This window comes from Elephantulus edwardii, unplaced genomic scaffold (assembly GCF_000299155.1).
Source record: "Elephantulus edwardii isolate Elephantulus edwardi_28Jun2011 unplaced genomic scaffold, EleEdw1.0 scaffold00206, whole genome shotgun sequence".
Classification (NCBI taxonomy): Eukaryota; Metazoa; Chordata; class Mammalia; order Macroscelidea; family Macroscelididae; genus Elephantulus; species Elephantulus edwardii.
Window position 1 is genome coordinate 4878702 of NW_006399956.1, and position 13714 is coordinate 4892415.

Here is a 13714-nt window from a genome sequence, read left to right on the forward strand (position 1 = left end):
GCAAAAAAGAACATAAATTCCACCCAGACTCCAGCTGAAAAACTAAATGCCATTAAGATAGAAATTCCTTTCTGATCATTGGTTATTGCTCCAATCCACAACCAAAGGATTCTGTTTTAAGCCTTTAAATCCCTAAGGGTATAAGTAGGAGATGAGGGCCTGAAGCAAGGAGACGGCAATGAGGTATTGTGTAAGGGGTACTGAAGTTCTATTTTAGAGTGATGAAAATATTTTGGAAATATGCTGATGGTTGCACAACCATCATATTGTGAATATGAATAATGTTGCTGAAAAAATCACTAAAAATAAAAAAGAACATTAAAAATTAGTTGCTAGAATGGAAAATTTAAAGTTATCTGTATTTTATCAAAACAGAAAAATGACCCTAAGGGTACACCATTAAAGAAATGCAGAGTTAAGCAAATGTTTTCCTCTTTGAATGCAGACTGCTAAGAATCAACAACACACAAACACACCAGACTGCCACTAATCTAAACTGGCCATAAAATGCTGATAAAATCCACAAGAAGAGCTTTAAAGAGTTGAAAAAAACAAAATTTATTACACAAGAACCATTGTAGCCTATTAGCAGGATGTAAGCAATGTCAAACTGCATTCCTTTCAATGCACAAAATACTCATTTCCCTAAACCAAACCCAGAGCTTGAATTTACATCATTAGCTCTTATCATTATATAAAACTGATGTAATTACCTTCATTGCCTCACAGCTGCAATCAGTTGACATATCTTAAATGAAGATCAGTTTTATTTTCAGAATATTCAGACTGAAAGTTGTGTTTTTATTAATCAACCAGAAAGCTCCTATCACCAGGGAGCCCAGAGCAGTAAAGACAACTTATTACTGTGAGTTTCGTGCTCATATGTCATTTAGTGTCATATGTCACTTTGAAGTATGCCAGTAAAATGCCAGCTTTTGAAAAAAGTATTTTCTTATGTCAAAATCCTTTATCAAATGAGAGAATAATTTATTTAAAGGGAAATTCCCTAGCTAAATTATTTGGATGCCTGAATTCTATTTCTCTCTCCATCTGCCCATCTTTCTCCCATGGAGCTGCTGGTGGATTCGAACTGAATGAACAGCACAACCTTTTGGTTAGGAGCACGAGATGCTATATATCAAACCATCAAAGCATCTCATAGTCTGGTAGATTTTGCCCATGCAGCCTGATACCGGTTTCATAAATAAAATGTTATTGGAATAGAGACACTGTTGTTGAGGACAACTCATATCTGAGTGCTGTCCTATCCTGTGCCATCCTCACCATCTCTGAGATACTTAAGCCCATTGCTATAGTCATCATGTCAACCCATCTCAGTAGAGGTCCTCCCCTATTCCTTCCTAAGGAAGAGCCTTCTCCTGGCAACATGCCCAAAATATGATAGATGAAGCATTGCCATTCCTGCCTCCAAGGAGCACTCTGGCTGCACTTTTCCCACGATAAATCTGCCTCTTTTTTTTTGCAATCCAAAAGAATGATATTCCGTATTCTTCTCCAATACCACAACTCAAAGACAACAATTCTTCTTCTATTGTTCCTTGTCCAGCTATCAGATGCATAGCAAGTGACTGAAAAGAACAGGGCCTGAATCAGGCACACCTTATTCTTCAAACTAACATCATTAGTATTTTGGAGATGTCACTGACAGCAGACCTGCCTAAAGCCAGTAAGTCTACTGATCCCTTGGCTGCTGGTACTGAGGGTGTTAACTGTGGATCCAAATAAGATGAAATCATTGGCAGTTTCAATCTGTTCTCCATATATCATAATGTTGCTTATCTGCTCAGTGGTAATGGCCTTTGTTTTCTTGATATTGAGATATAGTTCATATTGAAGGCTGTCCTCACTTTCAGCAAGCAAGGTTGCATGATCTGCACAATACAGGTTGCTGATAAGTCTTCCTCTAATTCTAATTCATAGGGTTGGGCTCCACAAATTATTTGCTCAGCATACAGACTGAATAGGTATAGAAAAGGACACAACTCTGACACTTTCTTAATTTTAAACCATGCAGTATTCCCTTGTTGCATCTTGACAATAGCTTCTTGGCCTTAGATTTCATATGAGCACAATTAAATGTTTTGGGATTCCTATTATCAGAGGATACTATGAAAATTTCATAGTGTCGAGAAGCCAAAACAAAGGGAAGAGATGTCAGAGTAAAAGAGCGGAACAGAAGATTTCAAAGGGCAGCTCAAGAAGACAAAGTATTATAATGAAATGTACAAAGAGCTAGATTCAGAGAATAAAAGGGGAAGAATTATCTTGGCATTTCTCAATCAGAAAGAATTGAAAAACAAATTTGTTGTTGATTCTAGACAGATCCTGGCTGAAAGGAGAGAATAAAAGAATAATATCTGTGTTTCATTGACTATGCAAAGAGATTTTACAGTGTGGATCACAACAAACTATGGCTAACATTGAAAAGAATGAGAATACAGCTAAGCTCATTCATTCTTTTATCCACAATAGCATCATAGTGGATGGTGAGAGACCAGATGATACGCAGACTTATTTTACCCTTTAAGAAAGTTCGCTGAGCTCTGCTCTAGACTCTTTAGACAAGGACTTTAATGGATTCTTTGTGATTAAATCTCCAACCCTAGAATAGTGCCTGGAACACATACTAAGAAAGATTTCCTCAAATTGTGAAAATAACAGTTGGTTGATTTCAGATGTACCTCCTAATGAATGTGGAGTTGCCCACAGCAGATGGTAAGGATTTTATTTCAAATGAATGAAATTCTAACACAAAGTTGGGTTGGTTTTTTGTTGGTTTGCTTTTTAACAAATTTGGATTTTTTATGAATGGTCTCTCACACACAGTGTTGTACAAGATAGCATTTGTGATTGTGCTTTAGTCAACTTTTCTACAGGCTGGGGAACAGGGAGATCTTGGCACAGATATGGGTTCAGATCAACATAGGAAGAAAAACCTGATGCAGACTTTCTCCCGTTATACAATTCTTTTTCCATGACAAAGAGAAGAAACTTCTCAGTGAGATGGACTAACACAATGAGTACAATGGACTTGAGCATGACAGAGATCCAGAGCATGATGCAGGATAGGGTAACCTTCAGATCTATTGTTCACAGAGTTGCTTTGGGTCATGATCAACTTGAGGACCCTTAACAACATCAATGACAACCCAACCTGCATAAAACAACAGTAAACTCATTCTTTTGATTAATGTGCATATTTTTTCATTTATGTGATGGAGCCCTAGTGGGACAATGGTGAAACACTTTGCTGCTGAGTGAACCAGCTGGTAGTCTGAAGTCACTTGCTGTTTTGCAGAAGAGGTGGCAGATAATGTGCTTCTGTACACCATCAAGCGCATTCTCATTTCTAGCTATCCAAGGTTGTGATCTTTATAGAAGCGCACTGCCACCTCTTCCTCCTGCAATAGGATGAGATCATTTGCTTTACAGCTCCATATTTTAACTACTATGTCATCAGGACTTCACCATAAAGATAAAATTTACTGTTATCAAATTACCTTGGAAACCCATGGGAGCCATTCTACTACTCTGTCCTGTTGAGTCACTATGAGTCAGAATCAATTTGGCGTCAATGGGCTATAATTTATGCAAAACATACTGGGCAGAGTTTCGCTTTCACATAACTTTATTTTTCTTTTCCCTTGCTCTTCTTCCCTGTTTTGTTATTACTATTTTGTCTTTTAAAGTGCCAATGAGCAAAGATGTCAGTTTAAAGACGAAGGTGTGCCTAACCCTAGCCATAGCAGTTTCAATTGCTTTACATCAACCTAATATTTTTTGAGTTTCTAACAACATAACAACAATGTTCCTGTATGGTATAAATCATGAGAAATGCCATGAAACTAAATTATTAAACACCTGCACTGGAGTGAGGGAGGCAATATAAAGAAGTTATTAGTGCTAGGGAGAAAATTAAACATCGTTTAAGAGTCTGGAGTGGTTTAGATTTAAGTGTTGGGGAAAATGACATCTAAGCAGGAATTTGAATCAAGAGAGAAAACAGGCCACTTGGATAACTAAAATGGTTGCTTTCAAACCACTTCAAGTCCCTGGGAATCCCTTTAGTTGCAGAATAAAACTGAGCTCCATGGCTATGATTCTTTGGACAAAGACTGCCAAGTCCTTCTTCTGAGGCACCTCTGGATGGGAGAGCTTAACCATTTACGCTACCCAGGGACACCAGAAATATATAGGCACAAAGTTTTCTACAGATAGGAACATGTTTACCATTGTTCAAGAAATACCCAGGAAAGCCGAATATAGCTGAAATACTTAAAAGAAGTAAAATGGAATGAGACACTGAGCTTCAGGTACTGATATTTTAAAAGACTATTCCGAAGTACCTCAGCTGACAGGAGAAAGGGGTGGCGTCAGTGCAACCAGTTACAGGATCAGTGACGACATGTACTGACCCACATTCTAGTTCTCTATGAATCCTGGTGCAGTACAACAAAGACTGTATCCTATCTTCCTTATTTCCCTAGGAATTTTTATAGTAGGCAGCTACCAATTAAGTGCTAAATTAATTAAAGTGGTAAAGAGCAAGAATGTCAGTTTGAAGAAGGTGTACTGGATCCAAGTCATGCTAGTAGCCCGAGAGCATTGCTTTTAAAGGCATTCTTTCAAAAACAAATTAAGAATGATTTCCTTAGATTGGTGACATGCAATTTAGTGGAAAACTGAGAATACGTTGTAGGTAAAAAGACCATTGGGGGGAAAATGGACAGCTGATCAAGTCCACAAAAGGATTTATTCTCATTGTTAGGGGCCACAGGGTTGTTTCCAACTCAAAGTGACTCCATATATGACCGGTGCCATCCTTATAATCTTCTCTGGTCCTAAAAATTATTATGTTAGCTTTTAAAGTGCCAACCTGGATCTTTAGCCATTTAAAGAGATCCTTAGAAATGGATTCATCCAAATCAATACTGTTTTAAAATTATTTTATTTCTTGAATGCTGCTTCCATGAGTGTTGATTATGAGTGCAAGTAAAACAGGATCACTGATAACTTCAGTCTCTTCACCACCTATCAAGATGTTGCATATTGGGATTTTTGTTTTCTGAGCTATATTATATACAGAAAGCTAGTCTTTTGTTTTCTTCATTAAGGTCTTAATCCTCTTCATCATTAGACAGCAAGTTCAGAATTTTCTTCTAATCTTGATGTCACATTTTCCTCCATGTCGTATAGTTTCTCAGATTATCTGCTCAACATACAGTCTGAATAAGTATGGTGGAAGGACACAACCCTGACTAACACCTTTCCTGATTCTAAACCATGTATCTCCTTGTTCTGATAGAAAACGATATTTCATTGCTGAGCCATATTAGGAAATTGGTTCCTCACATTTAGTAAGATCACAGGGGTGATCCCTGCAGAGCAGACTTATCAAAAACAAGGGTGGGGTTTGAGGTTAAAGGGTAGAGAAGTGGAAGTAGGACAGGAAGGTTTGTGGGAGGAAGGTTCAACATGAATAGTACTCAGAATGTAATACAGAGTTTTTAAGTACATGGGCAATTTCCTCCCATGAGATTTACAGCTTCCAAAAACCTGCTGGAAGGTCAGCTATGGACTGGTTCCAACTCAATGACACACAACAACTGATTAATAAAGAGATGGGAAATGGTGGTCAAAAAAAAAAACACCAAAAAAAAAACCAAAACCCAACAACAACAAAAAAACCCACCACCAAAAACTCTTTAATTTCTCTTCTCCAAATTATGCATTTCAATTTTCATTTTCTTCATTACATAAAAAACAACATAAATCTCAATATCAAGTCATTCCAACTGATGATGGCCCCTGTATTACAGAAGGAACTCTCCCTTAGGACTTCATTCTTCCTGGGTGTAACCGTAACGGAAGCACAGCACCAAGTTATTCTTCTAGTACTACTTGGCTGGTGCTCTTGAGTTAGTTTCTGAAACTACAGATCATCTGAAAGGAAAACGGTCCATTTTTATCCAGAGGAGGTGTTGGTGCACTTGAATGGGTAGAGAAGCTGGGTTTTGGGTTAGCACTTCAGCTATCTATGGACACCAGGACTCCCCTACCTTTCTGCAAACCATTTCAACCACCAAGGGACCTTGACTCATTTCATGAGCACTATGAATGCACCCACCATTATCAACTGCCTTCCTTGAACTAAAACTGAATACACAGAAATCTAAATTAACAAAGAGGTGTTATATATTATTAAGTCTTTTTCTGTGTGTAGAAGTCCTTCTTGCAGGTGTTGGGATGGTTAATCAGGGAAGAAAACTGATCTCCAGTCTTTAATGAATTTATTGTTTAAATTTAGTTTTTCATTTATTGCCAATTGCCATTGAGTTGATTATTTTGTCACCCAGAATAACACTGCTCCATGGGGTTTTTCAAAGCTTTGACTTCTCAGAATCAGATCACCATGCCTAGCTTCCAAGTAGATTCAAACAACAATTGTTTAGCAAGTAGTCAGTTAGTAGCATCTCAGGCACAAATCCTTTCTGAATTCTTTCAAGGACTTATATTTCAGTATCTTAATCACCAAAATTTCTGATGAGCTTATTTTCATAGAATAGCAGAATAGATAAGGTTATAAGGATATTACCCCTAAAAGCCAGAGAATGACACTGACAAATAAAATTCACAAATTCACTTTAGTGAAAGAATAGACATTCCTTTCCAAAATATAATATGTTTTTATATTCTAAGGGAGCTCTGGCAGACTAGTGAATAAGGAACTGGGCCGCCAAGTGGTGTGAATCCACCAGTAGCTCTGAAAGATGGGCAATCTCCTCCCATGTGATCCACAGCCTCTCTCTGAAAATCTGCTGGAGAGTAAGCTGTGAGTTGGTTCCGACTCAATGGCACCTAACAAGAAGATTATATTTTGGTTTTATAAAGATTTCCTTAGCAGATACCTTATCTTAAAATTATTCCCAATGGCAAGCACAGCATCTGCTACATGTGTGTGAAATTGATGAGTCAAGTTTTACGTCTCTCTGAACCCTGCCAGTATGTGAGATCATTAGGACACTCTATGCTATGGGATGACGGATGACAAAAGACGAGTGACAGAAACCACGCAGGAGGGGGTGGAAGGAGAGGCATAAAGACGCTCATGCAGGGAGAGACAGCAGTAATAATGATTCAAAGAGAAGGAAAGGAATATTTTTAATGTAAAAGGTTATGTACTATTTAAATATAAAAATCAACAAATACAAGGTTATACTATTACAAACATAAAAATCCTGCTTAATTTTCACAATCTGATTATCTTCAAGAAAAAACACACAATTCAGGAAGTAAAATAAGCATTAAACGACCAAGTCAATTTAGATTTGATAAGTACTTTTCCTTTCTCCAAATAATTCACACACCCATCAGCCCCTCTGCTCATACAAGAGGGATTTAAAATGCGTTTTTAAACAACTGTATAGTCCACACAGTAAAAATTCTCCCCCCAAATCTCAACAACAAATGGATCCATTCAGTTCAGTGTGTTTTAGACATTTAAGCTCTGGCCATGAATTTACCTGAAAAGTCTCCATCACCCTTTTTGATCCTCCTTCTGTGTTACATTCCGCGGAACATCCGTGATTGCAATCCTTAAAAAAGAAACAAACCTCCATTAAGTAAAACTAAGCGAGAAAAAAAATGGGTTTGGGGTGATCCTATGACTCACCATTTCACCTTGTGCTCCGCTCCAGCACTGAAACAGGAAAAGGAGACTCAGGAGGCTCAGATACTCAACCAAGCACAAGTGCCACCCCAGCCGGGAGAGCGCTCTCCTGCACTTTCTATCTAGTCTGAGGAGGTGGCTTTTTGTCCTCCTCTCTGGACTTAACGCGGTTAGATATCCAGGTTAGACCTACGGAGGCAGGGTTCACCAGTAAGGAACAAAAAGACAATTGTCTCACTCATATCCGAGTAAATAGCCTAGACTAAGGTTTTAAGCCATTTATAGAAAAATCTCCTAGGCGCGCTCTGCCTCGTGGTCTTGTCAATCACCGGCGCACAATAGCGAGCTTGGAAAAAAGAATGGGGACGAGTGTGAACCATTTTCTCCACAGGCTGGGTCCTCTGATGCAGGCGCCTCGCCATCCAATCCCACATTTCAAGGTCATAACCTGAGGGACTAAGGAGCAATCTAATAGCAAATGACACAATGGAAGGGGGCGAACTGGGGAACAGCGCAGACATTTAAAAATTTTTTAAAAAAAGAAAGAAAAAAGATTTTAAAAAAAGGAAAATCTAATTAGGCTAAATAACTATTAGAGGAAGAGGGGAAAGGGAACCAAGGAGCAGAGGACTGAAGTCAAATATTTTGTGGTATGGCGAAGGTACAATGAATGGATGAGGCTCTCAGTTTGGAAGCCCGGTGATTCCCGCTCTCTCCTTCTCCCCTAAAGCCGCTTCCATGGCGACCCTCGGGTCTCCCTGAATGAGTGTCACTCCGCAAGTGTGCTCGCTGGCTGGGACTCTGGATTTAGGGCAGGGTAGAGGTTAGAGGAGATGGGCTGGAGGCAGAATGGCGGTGAGAGGGGGAAAAGGATAGTGCAGCAAGCTCCAGCTGGGCAAACAGTCCGGCTCGGACGGAGGCTTTGAAAAGCGGGTTCCAACCCTCTCCCTCCCACAAACACCCACGGTCGGGGTACCTGGCGGGCGAGGACCGCGGCGGCGTCGGGAAGGCTGGCCATGGAGCGGCTCGCGGAGCGCGGGGCTGCAGGGAGCGGCGGAGGAGGCACGCTGCGCGCAGCCGAATGCGAATGCTGGCTGCGCCGCGCGAGGTGCCACAGTCGGGGGCCCCGCGCCAGAGCCAGGCGCAGGGCAGCACGCAGCCCCTCCGACATCCTGGGAGGAGGAGCCTTCCCGAATCGTGGCCCTCTGTATCTTCAAAAGGCAAAACCTAAAGGCCTATTCCCTGCCTCTGCATTTCAAGCCGCAAAGCAAAGAGCGCCTTTCCAAGTGCAGACACTTAACGCTTGCTTATCATTATTTAAAGAATTACTTTAGAGTGAACCCGAGGTGTCTCAGCAAAGAGGTGGGAGAGACCTCCAAGAACTCCTTTTACCTTTTACTTTATTAATGCAGCTTGTCCTTTGACCCCAGATCAAACCTACACAAGGCAGTTTCTGCTCCTGAGCGTTTGTAGACTGCTTGTACATCTGTGAGCTGGCTCCTTTGCCACCGATTCCCCAGTGCAAACTGAAGAGAGCGCGTGAATCCTATACAGGGTGAGCCCTGATTTGTAATTCCAGTGTCATGGCCCCCAGGCGCAAATCTAGGGAATGTATCTGTCCCCTAAACCCGGCCATTCGTCCTTTTCAGGCAAAACAGTCCTTAAAGAGGTCTCACTTGTAATGTTTTGGTGGTGTTCTGGTGGAGGCCTGGTTAGAAAATAGGTTGAGGAAGTGAAATACCAGTAGGTTTAGAAAGGGAAAGGAGAAGATAGGAACTGCTATTGTCTCCTCTGCAGTGTTCAGCCAGGAAACAGCATAAATGATGAGCCTTCCAAATTAATACAGAATGAGTAAGGGTTTGACCTCAGAAAGGAGAAAGGGCAGTTTATTTTCGGTAAGAATGTTTAATTCTGGCTTGGTTTTAGAATACAGTCCATTCAATCTTAAATGTAACAAAACTATAATCTTAGTTCTGGGGGAGGAAGATAAAAGACAATTTTCCTCCTAGCCTTCTGCCCAGCTGTACAAGGCACAAAAGAGCCTCTTAGGCTGTTAGGAATCCACCATTACAGGATCATATAATTAAAATTTCCTAAAAAGGCCTGGTGGTGATGGAAAAACTTGCAAGTAGATAAAGCCAATGGATGAAAATAATGAATGTCACTGTAAAATGTTGAAATGCTTTGCTACGCATAGAGTTGTTATTGTTAGGTGCTATCCAGTTGACTGTGACTCATAATGACCCTATGAAGGATGGATCTGAGCCTCATCCTAGCCAGTATCATCCTCATCGTCTCTGACATACTTGAGCCCATTGCTGCAGTAACTATATCAATCTATCATGGTTAAGGTCTTTGTTTGCGTGATCCTCCACCTTCACAAGCATAATATCCCTTTCTGAGGAATGGATAACAACATGCTTGAAGGATGTGAGACAAAGAAAGCTTTGTCATCCTTGCCCCTAAGGAGCATTCTGATTGCACTTCTCCAAAACATATCTGCTTGTCCTTTTGGCAATTCAAGAGGCATTCAGTAACCTTTTTTAACACCACAACTCAAAGGCATCAATTCTTCATCGGTCATCATCCACAGTCATTGTCCAACTCTCAGATGCATAGCAAGTGATTAAAAAGACCATTCATTACTTGAATCGGGCACACTTTAGTCTTTCAGCTGGTATCATTGCTCCTCAGTACTTTGGAGAGGCCCCTGAGAGCAGACTTTCTCAATGCAACACATCCTTTGATTTTTTGACTGCTGGAACCAATAGTGTTGACTGTGGGTCCAAGTAAGATGAAGTCATTGAAAATTTTAACCTTTTCTCTCACTATCCTGAGGTGCTGACTGTGGAACAGACCATCAATGAATTACTCATGTGCAAGTTCAAACTGAAATCAGAGTAAGTCCACAAGAACAAAAATACAACCTACCTGAATTTAAATAGCCCACCTAAATTTAAAAACCATCTGAATAATGAGTTTTAGGCACTGAACACTTATGACTGAAGATCAGATGAGTTGTCAGAGGACATCAAGAATATCATCTATGGAGAAAACAAAAGGCCACTACAAAGTCAAGGAAGAAATAAAAGATTAAAATACACATCAGAAAACACTGAAAATTGCACTAGAGTGTTGAGAAGTCAAAACAAAGGGAAGAGATGCTGAAGTAAAAGATAAACAGAAGATTTCTAGGGATAGTTTGAAAAGATAAAGCAAATTATTATAACGGAATGTGCAAAGAGCTGGAATTGGAGAATAAACAAATAGAAGAACTCACTCAGTATTTGTCAATATGAAAACTTTGAAAAACAAACCAAGCCTTGAGAGACGCTATGGGCAAAATACTGAATTATCCAACAAGCATCAAAAACAAAGCAAACAAAACCCCACAAACAACAAAAAACAGGGGGCATACACAGTCACTGTATCAAAAATAATTGCTGACAAGGAACCATTTCAAGAAGGTAACATATAATCAAGAGCCATTGGTAGTGGCAGAAGAAGTTGAAGTTGTATTGAAGGCATTGGCAAAATATAAAGCCCCAGGAATTGATGGGATACCAAGTGACATGTTTCAACTAACAGACGCAATCTTGGATGTATTCACCAGTCTATGCCAGGAAGATTGGAAGAGAACTATTTCACCAAATGATTGGAAGATCCATATTTTTTTCTCATTCCCAGGAATGTGGAAATTCTTGAACAATACCATATGCAAACAAAATATTGTTGAAGAGTATCCAAAAATAGCTAGAGCAGTTCATGCTGGATTTAGAAGAGGCCATGACACCAAGGATATCACTGCTGAAATCAAATGGATCTTGGCTGAAAGTAGAGAATACCAGAGAGATGTCTATTTGTATTTTATTGACTATGCAAAAGCATTTGTCTCTGTGGATCAAAACAAATTATGGCCAACACTGAGAAGAATTGGAATTCCAGAACATGTAATTATGCTCATGTTGTTGTTGTTGTTAGGTGACATCCAGTAGAGTACCACTCACAGCAACTCTCTAAAATAAAAGATCAGAACCCTCTCGTATCCAGTGCCATCCGCACCATCTCTGACACCTTCATTGCTACTGTCACTATGTCAACCCATCTTGTTGAGGGTCTTCCTTTCCTTGTCTGACCCTCCCTCTTTCCAAACATGATGTTAGTTTCCAAGAATATCTACTCCTAGCAAAATACGTGAGATGAAGCTTCCAAGAAGCATTCTGGCTGCACTTTTCCGAAGACATATCTGTTTGTTCATTTGGAAGTCGATGGGATATTGAGTATTCTCCTCCAACATCAGGATACAAAGGTGTCAAATCTTTTCCTGTCATCCTTATTCATCATCCATCTCTTGGAGGCATAGCAAGTGCCTGAAAAGATGATGCTCTGAATCAGACGTACCTTAGGCTTCAAACTAGCATCAATGCATCTCACTTTTTTAGAGAAGTCCCTGACAGTGGATTTGTCAGTTACAATACTGCTATTGATCTCCTGACTGCTGGTACCAAGGGTGTTGACTGTTGATCCAACTACTGACAATTTCAATCTTTTCTGTTTATCATGATGTTGCTTTGTGGTTCAGTGATGAGGAATTTTGTCTTCTTGATTCTGAGATGAAATCCATATTGAAGGCTGTAGCCTTTGATTTTCTGCAGCATTTCAAGGCCTTCTGACTTTCAGCAAGCAAAGCATGTCATCTGTATAACACAGGTTGTTGGAGGTTGCAGTCTTCCTTCAAATTTGATGCCACATTCTTGTTCACAGAGTCCAGATTCTTGAATGATTTGCTCGTGTACAGATTGAATAGCTACGGAGAAAGGTTACAACCCAGACAACACACCTTTCGTAATTTTAAAGCATGCAGTGTTTACTTACTCTGTTCAGACAACAGCTTCTTGATCTTGGTATACGTTTCATATGAGCATAATTAAATGTCCAGGAATTGCAATTATTCTCAATGTTAGCCCTAGTTTGTTACAGTCCACACAGTCAAATATGCCTTTGCATAGTCAATTAAACATAAATAGAAATCCTTCTGGTATTCTCTGCTTTCAGCCAAGATCCATCTGATATCAGCAATGTTATCCCTGGTGTGACAGCCTCTTTTAAATCCATCTTGAACTTCTAGAAATTCTCTCTCAATGTGCTTTTCTAGGAGTGTTTAACAGACCAGGTTTTATTGTTGCCATTTTTCTGCATTCCTTTTTCTGTTGTTGCTGGTTACTTTGACCTATCCACTTTCATTTGCTGTCTCTGTGTGAAGGATTTCCCTTAGCATTTCTTATAGATTTGGTCTTGTTTTCATTAATTCCTTAAGTTCCTGCTTTTCTGCAAATGATCTATTTTTTCCTTCGTATTTAACCAGTTTAGGGTGATCTTCAGTAATTTTTGCTTGCATATGATATTGTTTGATAATTTCCATATTCTATTGGAACATGTTTCTTGGAAGTGGGAACAAATATGGATCTCTTCCTGTCAGTTAGCCAGGCAGCTGTCCTCCAAATTTCCTGGTATATACACTGGTGAGCATGTCAAGGGCTGCCTCTGTTAGCTGAAACATCTCAATTGGTATCTCACTGATTCCTGGGGCCTTATTTTTTACCAGTACCATCAGTATAGCTTGAACTTCTTCCTTCATTACCATTGGCTGTTTTTCTTATGGTGCTTCTTGAAGCAGGACAGTCTTGAAACAGACATTTCAGAAGCAATCAGGTTCTGAAGTGGATATCCCAGAAGTAACACAGCCTTGAAACACACATACCAGAAATAATTAGGTAGATCACTGTGTCCCAGCCCTCCAGGTTTGAGCTTTGAAGCAGATATCCCAGATGCAATGGGGCCTTAAACAGACATCCCAGAATTGTGCTCTTAGGATTCCTATACTTAGACCAAGAAGCTGCTGTCTGAACAGAACAAGAACATTGCATGGTTTGGAATAGTGAAAGGTGTGCATCAGAACCGTATCCTTTCTCCATGCCTATTCAATCTGTACATTCAGTAAAATCAGTAGAGAAGCTGGGCATA

General features: G+C 39.9%; 1 protein-coding gene across 1 annotated transcript in view; it reads right to left on the bottom strand.

Moving 5' to 3' along the window:
* The window catches only part of BCAT1 (branched chain amino-acid transaminase 1, cytosolic), an 83302-nt gene extending 74594 nt beyond the window's left edge, over nucleotides 1-8708 (bottom strand). The window contains exons 1-2 of the mRNA XM_006897215.1: nucleotides 8667-8708; nucleotides 7545-7616 (exon numbers count right to left, since the gene is read on the bottom strand). Coding sequence (XP_006897277.1) covers nucleotides 7545-7616; nucleotides 8667-8708 — 114 coding nt within the window. The remainder of the gene's footprint in view (nucleotides 1-7544; nucleotides 7617-8666) is intronic.
* Nucleotides 8709-13714: the final 5006 nt, after the last annotated feature.